The 18,795-nt window shown below is 48.7% G+C and overlaps 1 protein-coding gene and 3 gene segments (V, D, J or C); all 4 read left to right on the top strand.

The window, feature by feature from the left end:
* Positions 1-1,113: 1,113 nt before the first annotated feature.
* Positions 1,114-1,676, top strand: LOC115642364. The segment is given in 2 exon segments: positions 1,114-1,260; positions 1,346-1,676. Coding segments are annotated over 2 exon segments (363 nt in total).
* A 362-nt stretch (positions 1,677-2,038) lies between these two features.
* LOC115642285 (immunoglobulin alpha-2 heavy chain-like) lies at positions 2,039-5,963 on the top strand. The gene is made up of 4 exons (XM_030545729.1): positions 2,039-2,042; positions 3,593-3,864; positions 4,531-4,794; positions 5,805-5,963. The coding sequence occupies exons 1-4, from the start codon at positions 2,039-2,041 to the stop codon at positions 5,961-5,963; spliced, it is 699 nt and encodes a 232-aa protein (XP_030401589.1).
* A 6,115-nt stretch (positions 5,964-12,078) lies between these two features.
* Positions 12,079-12,767, top strand: LOC115642284. The segment is given in 2 exon segments: positions 12,079-12,174; positions 12,445-12,767. Coding segments are annotated over 2 exon segments (369 nt in total).
* Positions 12,768-16,636: 3,869 nt separating this feature from the next.
* On the top strand, positions 16,637-17,452 carry LOC115642283. The segment is given in 2 exon segments: positions 16,637-16,723; positions 17,133-17,452. Coding segments are annotated over 2 exon segments (378 nt in total).
* Positions 17,453-18,795: the final 1,343 nt, after the last annotated feature.

Raw genomic sequence — 18,795 nt, 5'->3', positions numbered from 1 at the left:
GGGTGGCTGTGTCCGAAATGCAGGTAGATGTCCAGTGCTGCATTTAGTTAGTGGGGCCCTGTATGCAGCGATGTTTTCAGAGCCCCCACTGGAGACTCAGCCAAGAAAAATAACATTCTCTCTCACCTCTCCCGTGTTTCATTATTTTTTCTTCTTCCTCCTCCTATATTATAATAGGAAGTAAATGAAAATGAAAATAAACTGAGGTACCTTGATTGGAGCAGGGATTTGGAGTGCAGGAGTGAGTGTGGGGGTAGGGATCTGGGAGGGAGTTTGGGTGCAGGATGTGGGCTCTTTGCTGGGGCAGGGGCTTGAGGTGTGGGAGGGGGCCAGGGAGGCGGCACTTACCTTCTGTGGCACATCCCTCTATCAGTGCGTCCTAGGCAGTGGGCCAGGAGACCTCCATGCACTGCTGATATCAGGCACTGCGCCCATTGGCCTCAGGTCCCAGACAATGGGAGCTGTGGTGGAGTCAGCATTCGGGGCGGGGGAAAGGTGTGAAAACCCCACCACCACCACCACCAGGGGCTGCAGGACATGCCTGCCACTTCGGAGAGCAGCACGGCATGGAGGGAGGGAGGGAGGCAGTGTAGGCAGGACACCGCTTTAGCCGTGCTGCACTCCTACTGGCACGTGTTTGCGTGCCCCTTGTGGGGGAAGGGAGCAGTGGGTCTCCCTGTGCTGCCGGGGGTGGGGTCAGTGCTTGGAACCACCTTAACCCCGCCAGTAATTCGCAGGGACTTCGGGGACCTGCTTGGGGCCCCCGGCCACAGTACACAGGCAGCCTGCCTGCCTGAGCCCTAGCGCACTGCCTCCTTTTGAGGGCCCCTTGTGGTTGGGGCCATGCCACCGCATGGTGTGGTTAATGGTAAATCCGGTCCTGCAGCCAAGCCTTTCCAACGCTGCTGGGGCAATACCAAAGCTGAGAGCCTACCAGATCCTGCAGGGAGTCAAACCTCTTCCAAGCCCGTATTTCCTTAGCGACTGGTTTTGATCCTTCTCTTGAATCCCCAGACTCAGAAATTGACCTCACTCACGGAAGGAGTTTGTGCTTCTTATAAAGGAGCGGGATATGCAAATATGGGTCTCAGTTTCCTGTTTAAATCTCTCTCTCTCCGCCCAGGCTGTACCCAGAAACACAAGCCGCAGCCCCCTGGTTCTGTCCAGTTACCAGCCAACCTCCCTAAGAACTTTCCCCTCCAAGGCCAGGGAGAATGAGATTTTGGCTCCATTTAGGTTTCTTTGTAGCAGCTTTGGGAGGTATTTTCTCTTTGTAAACACATTTTAGAGGCAGAAGATTTGTTAAAGCTCTTCTTGCGATTTCTAAGTGTATCTTTATTCCCAGGTGTCCGGTCCCAGGCGCTGGTGGAGTCCGGAGGGGATGTGAAAAAGCCCGGAGACTCTCTCCGCCTCTCCTGCAAAGCCTCCGGCTTCACCTTCAGCAGCTACTCTATGAGCTGGGTCCGCCAGGCTCCCGGGAAGGGGCTGGAGTGGGTCTCGCTCATTTACACTGACGGAAGCAAAAGTTATTACTCAGACTCAGTGAAAGGCCGATTCACCATCTCCAGGGACAATTCCAACAACCTGTTGTATCTGCAAATGACCGGCCTGAAGCCCGAGGACACCGTCCGCTATTACTGCGCTAGACGCACAGTGGAATGAGGCCTATTGTAGCTAACACAAAAACCGAGGCTGCGGATTGTCCCTTCTCCCGTACGCTGCGTGGGGGCAGCAGTTAAACGAATCGTACAGCCTGTGAAATAGGCAGGAAAGCGCATCTCAGTGTTCAAAACGAACCGAGTCTTGGGGGGTGGGGATGGGGTACTTCTGTAGTTCCCTGGCAATGTCACCCCTTGTTGCACATAGCCGCACTGGGCCGTGCAGTGCAGAGACCATCGGAGTCCCCCAGAACCTCTGCTCAGCTGGGACTCCTGTTATGAGAGCCACGCTCCCTTGGTAGAAGGGGAACATTCGATCTTCTCCTGATCATTTCTATCTCCGATACATTGGACAGGGGCTGTCACCTCAGAGAACAGAAATGGGTGACGGGGCTGATCTACAGCCCTTCAGATCCAATGAGAAACCTTTCCTCTGATCTCACACAGCTTTGGTTATTGTGATCTTAAGACATACATACATGGTGAGAGCAGAACGGCGGCTGGAATAAATTATCACAGACCCACTAGATTCAATAAAACAGATACCCCTATTCATGCCGGCTGATGAGCGGAACCTTTTATTCAGTTAAAAACTCGAATAAACACATGGGTGCTATTTATCCAATGGGTTCTGGATGCCTAAATGTCTTAGGTTCCTGTGAAATAAAGAGTTTTTTTCTAAGAAGAGGCGCCATTTCTACATTTAGAAATAGATAATAATCCCTTCACAATAGTGTCTGTTCTTCTGGAAAGAATTACAGGCTGTAGGCTGGGAGTTTTAAAATGTTATAAAGCAATTAAGATTCCAGTTAAGGTTGGATCTCTGCCCCCCCCCCCCCAAGACTTTATTAACTGAGTAGAAAACGAGACAACAGATGGAATGCTACAAGAAAACTGAGATAATATGTCAGCATAACAGGCGCTGGTCTCAGCAGACCGCTGATCTAACTGCTCTCTCGCCCTCTCTCTCCTATGCATAGAAGCACAAACACACTTACTCGTGTCCTAACGCAGCGTGCAGAGAAGGATGCTCTAGAGTGTTTGTAGGGGGAGAGACATGGCCTCCAAGCCCACCCGGACTGTGAACTAGTAGCTGCGCTGAGGGACTCTGGGTTACAATATTATGTCAGTTATCTGCCATATAAACTGTTTTCATTCTCAACCATTAAGACTCCCGCAGCATGAGTGGCACCCATCCCTCCTAAATCTACCCCACTGCACCCACACCCATAGCGATCCAACAGCGGAGCTTGTTTCCCTCCGTTCTATACCCACCCTCAAAACCCATCTCATCCTAGAGAAACACCTATAGCCCGACCTGCTCCACTCTCATCTGTGCCAAACCCCACTGCCACCCACGTCAGCTCACCCCTTAGAGACCCCAACACCAGCGCCTGCTCCCCCTCCCCTCTATACCTACCCCAGAGCCACTGTTACCTCACAGAGACATCAAAGTACCAACATCTCCCCCCTCCCCTCTATACCTACCCCAGAGCCACTGTTACCTCACAGAGACATCAAAGTACCAACATCTCCCCCCTCCCCTCTATACCTACCCCAGAGCCACTGTTACCTCACAGAGACATCAAAGTACCAATATCTCCCCCTCCCCTCTATACCTACCCCAGAGCCACTGTTACCTCACAGAGACATCAAAGTACCAATATCTCCCCCTCCCCTCTATACCTACCCCAGAGCCACTGTTATCTCACAGAGACATCAAAGTACCAATATCTCCCCCTCCCCTCTATACCTACCCCAGAGCGACTGTTACCTCACAGAGACATCAAAGTACCAATATCTCCCCCTCCCCTCTATACCTACCCCAGAGCCACTGTTATCTCACAGAGACATCAAAGTACCAACATCTCCCCCCTCCCCTCTATACCGTGACACAGGCTCCCCCTTCGTCCCAGGGCAATGGTTCTCTTGAGCTCTCTCAGAGGTGGATCCCATATTTACCCTGTGGCAGACCCTCCTACCAGCGGTATGGAAAGGGGAGACCTCGCTCGTCCGATTTAAAAAAAATACAACGCTCAGACTTTCCTCGCTCATCAAGTCCCGGATCTGTCTCGGGGACTCCGGTTCGGACCAGACCCATCTGTTCATCGCTCCCGAACCGCTCCATGGCTGTGTTGCCCCTGGTGCAGCTGCTCCTGTGAGTTGGGTTTGGGTTCTCTCCTTCCACCCATTACGCGTTATTTGCCTAATATTATGAATTTAACGTGCAATCTCCCTTTCTTCATTTCCCCCCAGGGGCCCGCTCGCAGGTGGTTCTGACCCAGTCCGGGACAGCAGTGAAAAAGCCCGGAGAGTCCCATAGGCTGCAATGTTCAGTTAGTGGGGTTAGCCGTGTGGGTGACACGTTCTAATGACGTGCGAGTCAAGCCCTAGAGCCCTGGCAACTCGTAATCCCTCTCTGCGGGACAAGCACATTCAAGACCCCAGGGCTCGTTGTTAGGCGCTGCGCAGACACACAAACTAATTCCCCTCTGAGCCCTTAGTTACAATCATTCGGATGTTTGTACCGCTTATAAAGGGGGAATATGTAAATTACGGTGACAGCTTCCTGTTAAATTTGTCTCCCTCCCTGCCCATGCTGCACCTGGGAACACAATCCCCACCCCCTGTGTCTGTGCGGTTACCAGACATTCGCTCTGAGAACTTTCCTCTCCAACACCAGCGAAAATGCGATTTTTGCTCCTTTTAATGTTCACTATGGCGGCTCTGGAAGGTATTTTTTCCATTGAATCATTGGCAGAGCTAAATGAGTATTACATTATTGTTGGTTTTCTACCAATATTTGCAACCCGTCTTTATCCCCCGGTGTCCGGTCCCAGGTGCAACTGGTGGAGTCCGGAGGCGATGTGAAAAAGCCGGAGACTCTCTCCGCCTCTCCTGCAAAGCCTCCGGGTTCGACTTCAGCAGCTACTACATGGAATGGTTCCGCCAGGCTCCCGGGAAGGGACTGGAGTGGGCGGCTGAGATTAGACATGATGCATCCAAGCAGTGGTACTCCTCGCCTGTTGAAGGGCGAGTCACCATCTCCAGGGACAATCCCAACAACCTGCTGTATCTGCAAATGACCGGCCTGAAGCCCGAGGACGCCGCCCGGTATCACTGTGCCAGACGCACAGTGAGAGGAAACCGAATGGTGCTAATACCAAAAGCAGAGCGGAAGAAATCCCATTCCCCCCCCCCTGCGCCACTTGGGGGCAGCAGTAGCGCAAATAGAGCAGCCTTGGCCACAGTCGTGAGAAAAAACAAAGGGAGTTCGGAAAAACATTCTCCCGTCACGTTTTCACGGCTCAGCTCCAGCGGGGGATGCAGCCAGGGCCGACGCTTCCATTTAGGTGACCTAGGCAGTCGCCTACGGCGCCAGGATTTAGGAGGGTGGCATTTTGCAGCTCTTGGCGGCAATTCGGAGGCGGCGGGTCCTTCCGCGCTCCGGGTCTTTGGTGGCAATTCTGCTGCGGGTTCTTCACTCGCTCCGGGACCCGCCGCTGAAGTTCCCCGAAGACCAGGAGCGCGGAAGGACCCCCCCGCCGCAGAATTGCCGCCGACTGGGAGCGCAGAAGGACCCCCCCCCGCAGCGGAATTGCCGCCGACCGGGAGCGCAGAAGGACCCCCCCCCCGCAGCGGAATTGCCGCGGACCGGGAGCGCAGAGGGACCCCCTCCTAGAGCGCCAAAAACCCTGGCGCCGCTCCTGGATGCAGCCCCCTGCAGTTCATAACATAGACCTTTCTCTGAGCGCTAGCAACTCTCCTCAAACCAGAATCCTCACTGAGACGAATGGGAGACTCCCCGAGAGGAAACAAAGCAGCACTTGGGCCCCGATCCACCTCTGAACTTCCCACGACACATTTCCCTCTGCTCCCTGCACTTTTCAGTGGAGCCGGACATTGCTGGGAAGGGCCATGGGCGGAGAATCCAGTTCCAGCCCTCACTCCGCCCCGGGGGAATTTTCACCCAACACAGAGTGTCTCAACCCAGTTGGATTTTGTGACCCTCCCCCGAGTCACTGACCCTGTGGCCGGCTATTCCACAGCCCCACTGCGCACAAGGTGGGGGGTGCAGAACCGAGTCTCCCACCATCACCTAACTTGGGGGCAATGGATCAGCGTCCTGGTCGCCCCGCCCACCAGTACCTGACCGCAGTCGGGGGAGCTAATGATCCAGCCAGTGAGCTGAATTCCGTGAGCACTAGCTCAACCATTCCCGACACTGTGATCAACCCCAAGTGCAGGCCAGCAACCTTTGATGTCATTGAACAAACTCTACAGCGTGTTACAACTCAATGTTGAGGGTTTGTCGGTTGCCAAGCATGATTTACTTGCCATCCTTGCTCATCCACATATTACTGACATCAGCTGCTTGCAAGAGACACATGCGACAACTGCTGAAAACTGGCTTTCCTGTATCAACGGCTCCTGCCTGTTGTGGCATCTGGCACACCTGAAGCATGGCCGAGCCACATACGTTGGGTGCGACATTGTAGATGTCATTCAGCTAATGACACCAAATTCTGTGACACCATCCAGAATGGCATTTTCCGCCTGGCAAATGTTTACAAGCCTCCAAGAGTCAGCTGGAACCAACAGGTCCTTCTAAGCCTGCTACACTCCTCTGTCTACTTCAGAGACCTCAACAGCCATCAGACAGAATGGGGAGATAAGGAAGCTGACACTGATGGTGAACAAGTTGCAGACTGGGCATCTCAAAAGAATCTTGCTGTCATGGTATAATTCCCCGCTCTGAACCTTAGCGTCCAAAAGATGGGGTACCAGCATGAATTTCTCTAAGCTCAATTACCAGCTTAGTACCTGTAGCGCTGCCACCAACCAGGAATTCCAGTGCCTGGTACACTCTGGTCCCCTCGAAAACCTTGCCTGGGGACCCCCAAGACCCAGACCCTCTGGATCTTAACACAAGGAACGTAAACCCTTTCCCTCACCGTTGCCTCTGCCAGGCTTCTCCTCCCTGGGTTACCCTGGAAGATCACTGTGATTCAAACTCCTTGAATCTTAAAACAGAGAGGAAAATGCACCTTCCCCCCCCCCTTCTCTCTTCCCCTCCCAGATTCTTCCTGAGAGAGACAGTAATCCTAACACAGAGAGAAATTAGCCTCTCTCTCCCCCTTCCCTCCTTTCTCCCCACCAATTCCCTGATGAATCCAGACCCCGTCTCTGGGGTCTCACACCAGAATAAAAGAAACAATCAGGTACTTAAACAAGAAACTTTTAATTAAAGAAGGAAAAAAAAGTAAAAATTTTCTTTGTAAATTTAAAATGGAATAGGTACAGGGTCTTTCAGCTATGGACACTGGGAATACCCTCCCAGCCTAAGTATACAAGTACAAATTAAAATCTTTTCAGCAAAATACCAGTTTGAACTCCTTTCAGCCAAATACACATTTGAACTCCTTCCAACCAAATACACATTTGCAAATAAAGAAAACAACCATAAGCCTAACTCGCTTTATCTACCTAGTACTCACTAGTCTGAATTTATAAGAGCCTCTATTGGAGAGATTGGAGAGAAACCTGGTTGCACGTCTGGTCCCTCTGAGCTCCCAGAGTGAACAACCACCAAAAACTAAGACAACACACAAAAACTTCCCTCCCTCAAGATTTGAAAGTATCCTGTCCTCTGATTGGTCCTCTGGTCAGGTGACAGCCAGACTCACTGTTCTTGTTAACCCTTTCCAGGCAAAGAGATATGAAGCACTTTTGTTCTATTAACTCTTACTTATCTGTTTATGACACTTGCCCTTCTCCATGATCTTAAGCAAGATGGAGTTGTGACTACTGTCCTGACTTGTACTGGGACAGTTCAGTATATGGCCATCCTCAGTCTGTAACATGCCAAGTTTTGGATAAATTTCCACACAGCCAACATGGACCATCACTGATCCCTATTGGGCTACAGCTCCTAGTTATCAAGAGTTCAAAAATAAAAATCGGTGGAACTTCCGAAAGGCTCACCGGGAAAAATACATGGAAGTGCTGGAGAAGAGTGTAGTGACAGTACGAGCCTGGCATATCTTGGTACATGAGACCTACGGTGGCTTCTGCAGTGCTATTTAAAAAGCAGCCTGCAGAACCACCCCATGCAGTTGTGGCCAGGTCTACATCCCCTGCCTCGATGAGGAAAGTGCTGACTTGCTCAAGCAGTATGAGGCCTCTGGTGACCCACATGTCGCTGACCATCTGATTGAATCATTAGGCACTGCTCACCAAGCCCGATGGGAGACGATGACTGGGAGGATGAGCTTTACCTGCTCCAGCTGCAAGTGTTGGAGCCTGCTCTGACTCATTAGAGCAGCATGGCAGCCACCTGCACTCAGCTAACCTGCAGTGACATTCAGTCAAGGAGCCAGACATCTACTTAAAGTGGTCAAAGCACCTTTGGAGAAATAGATGCGAAGACAAGTGAGGAACGAATGGGGTATGTTTAAACATGTACACCAGATCAGAAGCTGCCCAGGACCATTCACCGTAACAGAGCTGGAACAGACACTGGGGAGCATCAAGTGTGGAGCAGCTGCGGGCTATGACACCATATCTCCAGAATTCCTGAACAACCTTGGCCCCCGTGCTCAGCTTTGGCTTGTGAAATTCTTCACCAGGGTCATCAGTGAAGGCAGGCTACTGAAGATATGGTGCACCGCAAAAGTTACTGGCCTCCCAAAGCCTGGAAAGGACCCAAGTCAAGCATCAAGCTATTGTCCCATATCATTACTGTCAGTGTGCTTCAAGCCACTGGAGTGCTTGATCCTACAGCACATATTACCCAGTGTGGAGAAAATTTTGAGCCCTGACCATGCTGTCTTTCGCCCACGGCCGTAGCACATGCGACCAAGTACTCATGCTGACCATATTTGCTGAAAATGGCTTCCAGAGAAACTTGAAAACAGGTGCTGTTTTCATCAACGTAATAGCAGTGTACTATATGATATGGCACACTGGCCTGCTCATGATGATATCATGGGTCCTGCTACCTTGGGTCACAGGTGTTGTTGAACTGTTCCTCCATGATAGGTAGTTCAGAATCCATATGGGTGAGAACACGAGTGCTGGAGATGGCAGAACAATGGGTTACCCCAGGGCTCTGTGCTTTCGCCAATACTGTTCAACCTTTACATCAGTGACCTGCCAACAACAGAGTCATGAAAGTTCATTTATGGAAACGACATCTGTTGTGGTACCCAGGCCAGGATGTTTCACGAGCTTGATGCCACCTTAAACTGGGACATGGTAAAGTTACCTGATTACTGTAAGCCCTCGTCCAGACTAACCCGCGGCATCGGCGGGTTAAAATCGATTGCTCGGGGATCGATATATCGCGTCTAGTCTGGACGCGATGTATCGATCCCCGAGCGCGCTTACATCGATTCCGGAACTCCATCAATCCGAACGGAGTTCCGGAATCGACACGGAGAGCCGCGGACATCGATGCCGCGCCGTCCAGACTGGTGAGTACCTCGATTTTAGAAATTCGACTTCAACTACGTTATTCCCGTAGCTGAAGTTGCGTATCTAAAATCGATTTTAATACCTAGTCTGGACGTGGCCTAAGACTTGACACCTCCAGCCAAGCGTCATAAAAATAGTCTCCAGTTAGTTCCGTCTTCATTATGCCTGCACAATCTGAGAGCTGAATGTTTCTCTGAATGGTCAGAAGGTGAAGCATGAAGTAGAAGTGGTCTATCTAGGTGGGGTCCTAGATGGCACTTTGAGTTACCATACCCAACTGAAGAAGACAGCAACTGAAGTTAAGACACACAACAATCTTCTTAGCAAACTGTCAGGTTCATCATAGGGTGCTCATGCAGCAACCCTGCAGACATCAGCTCTTGCCACCTCGCATTCAGTGGAGGAGTCCTGTGCACCAGTATGGAGTAGATCATCACACACCAAACTGGTGGATACACAGTTACATGCTGCCATTTGCATCATCTCTAGCGCCCTACGTCCGACACTACTTCCATGGCTTCTAGATATGAGTAATATTGCTCCTCCCCATATCAAATGAGAGGTTGCCTTTGGCAAGTTACTGGAGAAAGTACGTGCCAACCCAAGCCTGCTGCTGAATAATAACCTCTTTTAAACTGCCAGACACGTTTGCCACCACGTTACCCATTATGGTTTCATCTGCCACATCAAGATGTTAGGGTGGAAACACTCTGGTGAGAGGAATGGATATCTGTTATGATCCCTGTCAACGGTGTTTCCCGACTCTGACACTTCGAGTGCAGAAGGTGGGGGCCAGCAAAAGACCTTAAAAGTATTTGCCACTAATGGCTACCTTAAAACTCCCTAAGGTAACAGATTCCCTGGCCTTGGATTGATATCATTGCAACCATCCAAATGCAAAAACCTCTTTGAGAACCCAGGAAGGAGCACTTGGAAATTCCTTCCTGTGAGGTACCCTCAAGCTCTTTTAACCCTCCCTGTGGAGGGAGCTTGGAAAAAAACAGCTGTTAATATCAGCTGAACATGAAACTTTAATTTCTTAATTCTTCTTAGTAACTGGTTGTACGGTCTTAGAAATGTGCACACACAACCTCCACCTTCTAGGACACAGGAATCAGATCATGTTCTTAAAAGAGTGATCTTTAGTACACAAAAATAAAACAGGTCTTGCAAAACATTACTTTTTTGCTAGGTGTTATGGAGCAGCTAAAAAAACAAGGTTTAAAAACACAGAGAATTGCTTCCCTCAGATTCAGCTTGAAAAAGTTACAATACAAGGGGGAAGGAAGTTACATGTGCTCAGCACAGAGAATCCAGCAAACCCAAAATAAAGAAATAAACCTGATCATGTCTGACTAAATATTCCCTGTTCTATTCACATATCTGTAGTTCAAGGTTTAGTCCTTTCCTGGGCATGGATATCACTGGATTCTCCGTGCCTGGCCCTTGGCTTACTCCATGTCCTTTCAGCAGCTTTGCCTCCCTGAACACAACAGGAAAAGAAAAGGCTACTGCTTCCAATTCAAAATCCCATGCTTGTTTTGATTGGCTCTCCTGGCCTCCTGTCATCTCACTTCCTGCTTCCCTAAGCATTCCTGGGAGTCTGGGACTCTATGATTTTAACCCTTACAGGCAAGACAATTAAAAGTTAGGTCTAAAGGGTTAACTACTTCCGAGAAAGATTCTAGCTAACTGAATGTCTGTAACATCCAAAAAATGATGTTACCCTCCTCTCCATTCACCACAGTTCCCAAACAGTCTCTCGTTGCCGACCCCACAATCTTTCTGCCTGATTTTGACCTGCCCCATCAGCAATGATCTCTCTGGAACAGGTTCCGGACTGGTCAAGATCTCTGTTCAGCTACCCAGTATCACTGGGCCTTTTATGACAGCCCTTTGGGCAGCTGTGGCACGACATAGATGATGACACACATTGTTGCTGAAATCTTGCTGACTAGATTCAGCAGCAGTCTAGAAAAACTGCATCACACCGCTGAAGATGCCATTGCCTGGCTAGGTGACTGTGCCTGTGCTAGATAAATACCTAACCTGACTATGAACAGGCCTTAAATACATGTTGGGGGAAGAGTTGTTTTTAAAGGTATTCATGTTTTACTTATCCAAAAGTGAAATGAGGTACACACTGTTCTGTGCGACAGCCTAGACTATTCTCTGAACTAGAGTGCAAATAATTCACATCACCAAGGGAAGGAGTTTGAGTCTCTTATAAGAAGGGGGATATGCAAATAGAGGTTACACGTTCCTGTTTAAATCTCTCTCTCTGTGCTCAGGCTACAGGTCCAGAGAGAACCAGGATAAATTGCCACCCACCTGCCCCCCCCCAGAACTTTCCCCGCTAACATCAGGCAAAATGAGACTTTGGCTGCATTTGCTTTTCTTTGTAGTGGCTTGGAAAAGTAATTTCCCGGTAGTTGTGACTTTGCACTCCATGTGTTTTATGGAAATATGCTTATGAATGTGAATAGGATGTAACTGGAATATGTTTTATGAAAATAGCCCCTTGCGCGGTGTCCTTAGGAAGCTTGTAATCTACTAAGTGTGTTCATCCTATTTGTTTGCATGTATTATTTCTATATCTGGAGATAAGAGAATAAGATATAGACTTGTATCACTGTTGCAGTCACACCAGGTGGGGGCCATAAATGGGGCATTAGGGTAATCAGGGCCACCCAGAAGAGTCAGGTGGCCTGGGGCAAAGCAATTTCTGGGGGCCCTTCCATAAAAAAAATTGCAATACCATAGAATACTATCTTCTCGTGGGGCTCTGGGGCAAATTCCCCCTCTTGCCCCCCTTCTGGGCCGCTCTGGCCCAGCCCCTGAACCTCAGCGTGTGACTCGGGTCAGGAATCAGTTGCTCAAACTCCACCTTCTTGGCTGGTTTGTGCCGGTCCTTGAGCAAAGTAAAATTTAGATTCCTCTTCGCAGCAGCACCAGCAGCGGAGAGTGTCAGGCTGGGTCGATCTGTGGGATATCATGGAGACGTGTTTTCTTCTCACCCTTTGGGTATTGACTCGTCCAGGTAACTGAGAGGGGATTTTCCAAGAAGTTTGAGACAGTTTAAGGCTCCTAAACTCCACTGAACATTAACCCCATCGCTAACTCCAAACCCGAATGGTAGCCCTAAGCCAACCGCTAGCATTGATCCTATGTATAGCCCTCACCCTCACCCTGATTCAATTCCTGTTGAGCACCTAAGTCTTTTAGAGTCCGTTCAACCCCCAGGGTGAGCTGTGTCCATGGGCCAAGCCCAGAGGAAGGGATGTCCTGCTATGTGACGGTCTTGTTGCAGGTGCTGCGCTGGGTGACTCGGTCCAGTCCGAAGAACTCCAAGTGTCTGGAGTAGAAGGAGATGTTGTGACACTCTGCTGTTCTTACGATACCAACTATACTGGTTACGTCTATCTGAATTGGTACCGTCAACGTCCGAATCAAGCCCTACAGTACATAGTCAAGAGAGGAGTGAAGCGAGCTCAGGGTTACACCCACTCTGCAGATTTCGCCCAGCAGAGGTTTTCTTCCCAGGCTGAGGACAGCTCCACAGTTCTAAACATCACAGCCCTGGAGCTGTCAGACGCAGCGGTGTATTACTGCGCCCTGGAGAGGGCACTCTGAGAAAGCCGCATAGCGGAGCTGTACAAAAACCCTCTCTTTCCTACAGCGCTGGAAACTTTAACGCTGCTCAGCAGCACTCCTGGGGAGAGCGATCGCTCAGCTAAAAACGCCGATTATGTCCTGTTTAAGTTGTTCAAGCAACTCCATCAAAATGGCACCCTGGAGAACCAGAGACTCCTAGGACTGGGAGAGACCTGGAGGGGTCTTCTAGTCCAGCCCCCTGCACTCATGGGTAAATCTCCTACACCCTTCTGAGGATTTCAGCTGCGGAATAACCTGAACCCAGCATGTTTCTTGTGTCTGTTTTGAGCTTCCCCAAACTCCTCGCTCTTCCACTGGCTGGTTTCTGTTGAAGCGTCCCTAGCTGGAGCTGCCTTCCGACGCATGAAGATTAGATTCCTCCTCTTAGCCACGTCTTAGAATATAAAGCCTGGGTCGCTAAGGGAGAAATAATGGATGGGGAAGTGTTTTATTCTTAGCATTTGGATATTGAATCTCCGAGGTAAATCGACTGGGATTTTCAAAGGACTTCGGGCTTCCATCTCCCATGGAATCCTGGTCTTAAACCTGCTCCAATCCTTTCCCCCTCAACCTCTCTGTAACAGAGCCACAAAGCAAAGCGATGCAAAATCCCGCTCTTCTGGCAGTTGAGGTGAGGCACATGGAGGCTGGAAGATCTGCTAGCCAACTGAAAACACAGATTTGGGGGTGACTGTGCCGATTTCCATTTTCTTCTTCCATGGCCCCTGGGAGATTAACCCCTTACTGAAACGTCTTCACTGAAAGATGGCTCCTGGAGACCATCCAGGGAGTGAATTTAAATCATGAAATCGCAGGAACGCCTTTTCTCCAGTCCCAAGTGGACAGAGGAGGTTTCCCCTATGTTAACAAAAGGATACGAATTGGTGGTAACGGGTGAGTCTAAAATGATGAGCGAATAAAAGTTGTTAAAAGGAGCCGTTGGCGATGTGTGGTGTGGGATCAATCAAGCTGGGACTTGAAAAGGAAACCGGTTGACTTAGGGATTTGAAAAATTCTATTTGAAATATTTAGCCATCATGGCTAGTAAATATGTGAATATATCCCCCCCCCCAGCAATTATATCTCTGCCCCCACTAGATGCTTATCATGAAAACCAAACAAACAAACAGCGAGGTAGAGGTGCCATATTATTATCTCCTATTTACAGATGGGGAGAGAAGCGCAAACATGTCGTCTGACTTGCTCTAGTCACCCGGGGCGGAGCTGGGACGTGGACCATGATATTCGGAGCCTGCAGCCAGTGGCTTTAAGCCTAAACCCGCCTTTTTCATTGACCCCATCGCTCCCACAAGCCTCACGGTTCCAGTTGCAGCTCAAACCCTGAACCTCAGCGTGTGACCTGAGTCAGGAACCAGTTGCTCAAACTCCTCTCTCTCCGCTGTAGATTTCGCCCAGGAGAGATTTTCTCCCCAGGCTGCTGACAGCTCCACAGTTCTGAACATCACAGCCCTGGAGCTGGTAGACACAGCGGTGTATTACTGCTTACTGGCAAGGACCCAGTGACAGAGCCTCTCTTCCCTACAGCATTGCAGGCTGCAGACATTAGCGCTGCCTAGCAGCTCTCCTGAGTAGCAAGATCACTCATCTAAGAACACAGATATTAGCTTGATTAAGTTGTTTTAGCAACTCCATTAAAATGATACCACGGAGAATCAGAATTGTAGGCCTGGAATTAACTTCTAGTCCAGTCCCCTGCACTCGGGGCAGGACGAGGTATTATCTTCTAGACAATCCCTGACGTGTTTGTCCAACCTGCCTTAAAAACCTCCAATGAGGGAGATTCAGCAACCTCCCTAGGCAATTTATTCCGGTGCTTAACCACCCTGAGAGGGAGGTTTTCCTTAATGTTCAACCTAAAGTACAATCTTACTGCAATTGAATCTCCTAGTTTCTTGTCCTAACGTCAGAGGTTGATGGGAACAATTTTCATCTTCCTCCTTACAACTACCTTTCTTATAGGTGAAAACTGTTATCATTTTCTCTCTCAGCCTTCTCTTCTCCAGACCAAAGAAACCCATTTTTTGACTCATAAGTCATGTTTTCTACACCTCGGTCAATTGTGCCAAAGATTAATTACTCTGACAAAAAATAACACCTTATTTCTGGTCCGAATTTGTGTAACTTCAACTTCCAACCACTGGCTCCTGTATATCTTTTTTGCTAGGCTGTAGGGCCCATTAATACATATTTGTTTGTAATAGACTACAACCAAGTCAGCCCTTCACCATCTCTTCACCAGCTTGAGTTTCTTGAGTCTACCACTATAAACATGTTTTCTAATCTTGTCATCATTCTCACAGATCTTCTCTGAACACTCGCCAATTTATCAACCTCTTTCTTGAATTCTAGACACCTGAACTGCACAAAGTATTCCAGCAACGGCCCCAACGCTGCCAAACACAGAATTAAAATAACTTCTCTCCTCTCTTATTTGGCGCTGTCTCTCTCCTCTCGTACTTCAGTACTGTAACCATGGTCTGCAGTGCATTCTCCTGGTGATGGTGCAGGTTTCGCCCAGGAGAGGTTTTCGTCCCAGGCTGATGACAGCTCCACACTTCTGAGGATCACAGACCTGAAGCTGGCACTGGCAGACACAGGGGTGTATTACTGCGTCCCGCAGCGCTCAGAATGACAGAGCCACATAGCAAAGCTGGGGAAAAAAAACCCTCCTTTCCTTGATGCCGCGGAAATTAGGAGCACTGAGACTGGAAACAGCTGCCTTAGGAGAATTGCTACACTGCCAAGAAATGCATATTTGGGATGATTGTACTGCTGTCAAGCTAGTGCTTCCTATCCCTCCTCGAAAAACAAACACTAAATGATTATTCAAATCTTTATAGTAATTTATGAACCTTGGATCGTAGAATGTGCTTGAGGTTATTCTGTTAACACCTTGGGATTTTATTTCTCTTCGTAGACTATAGTATTTTGCAAATAACGTGTAGCAGAAACACTGATTTTTAAAAACGCGAGTTAAATCGTGTAGTTAAATGATTTAAATGAAGATAACCTATTTATGAGCGTGCGTGGGAGATTTAGCTGACTAGTTGCAAGTCTGGGACAATTACAACCTATAAAGCACCTTCTGTTTTGGTGTGATTATTTAGAAATCTCGTATTGCTTTGTATGACATTTTAATAACGCATGTGACTAAAGTAACGCTGTCCAGGTAGATTTGGGAAAAATAACAAGGTAGCGCAACCTACTGGTAGAAAGTATAATACATATGTCATTTTAATCTTTCCGGGTTCTATTTATTTTAGATTTTAACCTTGGAGAGAAAAGAGACTTTTAAAACATATTGAAAGGATGTTGTCCGGGACTTTTTAAGGAGCGTCTGTGAATGAGACATCCACATTTCATTCAAAACATCCTTTGAAAGTCCCAAACTTCATTCCTGGTAAAGCTATCTGGGTATCTATCTACTTATATCACCCCGTCACAAACACATCTGAGTGCTTCCAGATATGTATCCTCACAGTCCAGGAGTGGTAGAGAAATATTAGGATCTCTGTTTTACATATGGAGAAACCTAGGCAGAGAGAGATTAGCTGCCTTGACCAAGCTCTCAAAGGGGATCTGTGGTAGAGCTGGCAACTTAATCCAGCTCTCCTGAGTCTCAGAAAAGTGACTCACCCACAACTCCTTCCTTTCCCCTGCAATCTCAACAGTATGTCAGCTGCAGAGTCACCTGAACCTATCGTGTTTCCTGTGACTTTTATGAGCTCAGACTCCTCCCTCTTCCACTCGGCTGGTTTTTGTTGTACAGTCCCTAGCTAGATCTGCCTTCGAATACACGAAAATTAGATTCCTCTTCGCAGACACGTTTTAGAGAACATAAAAAAACTAGCTCGTTATGGGAGGAATCATGGGGAAGTGTTTTATTCTTAGCATTTGGATATTGAAACTCCTCGGTAAATAGACTGGGATTTTCAAGGGCTTCCATCTCCCATTGAATCCTACTCTTAAACCTGCTTCAAACCATTTCCCTCAGCCTCTCTTAACCTTAACCCGAAATACAACGCTATCACCGAACCCTAACGCTACATTCCAAACTCAGCTCTAGCTCTCACCCTAAATCCTAAACGTAGGGCTTTATCCGAATCCGAACACTAGCCCTAACCCTAAGCCATAGATCTAACGGTATACCTTAACCTGCATCCTAACCCAAACCCGAATCTTGGTTTCTTTCGATGTAGGCACCCAAATATTTTAGGTCGCTTTAAGGTTCCCAGCCGCACACTGCAATGGCCCCGGAACCGCGTCCGTGGGTCAGGTGCTGTTGAGATGATGATGTCCTTTAATTAGCTTGTCTTGTTGCAGGTGCTGCGCTGGGTGACTCGGTCCTGTCCAGGGAACCCGAAAAGTCTCGGTCAGAAGGAGACACTATGACACTCAGCTGTTCTTACACCACCAGCCAGAACTATGTCCTTCTCTACTGGTACCGCCAGTATCTGCACCAAGCCCCGCAGTACATTCTCCGGAAAGGAGCGAAGTCCTACAGCAGCCAAAGCCACACGGCACATTTCGCCCAGGAAAGGTTTTCTTCCCGGGCAGATGACAGCTCCACCGTTTTAACCATCACAGCCCTGGAGCTGGCAGACACCGCAGTGTATCTCTGCGCCCTGGGTCTGGCACCGTGACAGAGCCACATAACAGAGCTGTACAAAAACCCTCCTCCCTTTCTGCAGGCCTGCAGCGGAGGTTAACACAATTAAGCGGCGCCTTTGGGAAACCGTGCAGAGTCTGTTTTCATGCTGTAATAAGTAGTTGTCTTTGTGGGCGTGGGAGCTGCTGCTCAACGGTCTTTCGAATCCCTGCCCCCTAAATTCGTTCACCATCCAGACACAAGATAAAAAGGGTTCTGCAAAGGTGATCAATACCGGTACCCCCATTTATAGCTGCGGGGAAACTGATGAGGCACAGGGCGGGGAGGTGACTTGCTTATGGTCACCCAGTGGTAAAGCCAGGAAAAGAACCGCCGCCCCCGCCTCCCCTTTGCATCGCAATACACTGCTGTGCTGCTCTCTTTTCTAGGACACACTGCCTCGGCCATACAACTTCAGGTTCCAAATTGCTTCTCGATGGCCCTGGTTCTTCTGTAGACGCTGGTGATTGACGGAGAAATTCCTCTCTCTCAGCTGTATGTTGTATCTGAGAGCCTCACAATCTTTAATGAAGTTATCCTCACCACACCAGTATCCCCTCTTCTCAAATAAGGTAACACCCAGTCTCCTTTTTAATTTGGCTGGTGCTGAGACCATCTCCAATTTGCAGCAGCCTCCTACTGCAGAGGCGCTGGCTCGAAGAGGAAAGAATTTTCTCTGCTATTGCTCTTTGGGCTCTAAGGAGTTTGTTCATCATGGTATCGACTGTTCTCACACCAAACCCTAGAACACCTAATCAGTGGGCACCAAAAAACACCCCCAGTAAAATAGTGCACAGACTGTACATCCTGGCGGGCAGGAAGTACTCACAACCTGGGATTTAAATTATGGCATTAACAATGAAGATGCTGCCAGCTGTTAGTGCGCTGTTGCACGGTGGTAAACGCTGACTCTTTCTGTGCAAAAATGCACCCAGGAGCTCAGATTGTGAACTCTTCGGGGCTGGGAGCAGCTTTCCCCTCTGTGTCTGTACAGCACCTAATACTATGGGGTCCTGGCTCCTCACTGTGACTTACTGGTGCTGTCATCACTACCAGCACCGTAGTAATTATAATAACCATAATCATAATAATAACAACGGTAATCATCATCATAGTCAAGTCTGAAAAGAGAAGTGTGAGGCAACCCAGAATTAACAGGTCTCTCACTATATGATGTTTTATGGCTGAAATGTTCAAATCGGGTAGAGTTTGCAATCCTCCCAACCTTATGTATACATCTTGACAGCACCCTGTGAGAGAGGAAAGTGCTGTTATTCACATTACAGTTGGGGCACTGTGGCACAGAAAGTCTTTTCAAAAGCATCTCAGCGATTTAGG

Source organism: Gopherus evgoodei, unplaced genomic scaffold (assembly GCF_007399415.2).
Source record: "Gopherus evgoodei ecotype Sinaloan lineage unplaced genomic scaffold, rGopEvg1_v1.p scaffold_39_arrow_ctg1, whole genome shotgun sequence".
In the NCBI taxonomy this organism is placed as follows: Eukaryota; Metazoa; Chordata; order Testudines; family Testudinidae; genus Gopherus; species Gopherus evgoodei.
Note: the sequence above shows the minus strand (reverse complement) of the source record. Positions and strands in the feature narration are given on the sequence as shown.

What these genes read in the sequence shown, in the direction of transcription:
- LOC115642285 (XM_030545729.1), top strand. An exon ending in ACCCATTACGCGTTATTTGC is followed by an intron (nt 3,865 to 4,530) that starts CTAATATTATGA and finishes AGGCGATGTGAA; the next exon opens with AAAGCCGGAGACTCTCTCCG. An exon ending in ATCACTGTGCCAGACGCACA is followed by an intron (nt 4,795 to 5,804) that starts GTGAGAGGAAAC and finishes CCCGCCCACCAG; the next exon opens with TACCTGACCGCAGTCGGGGG.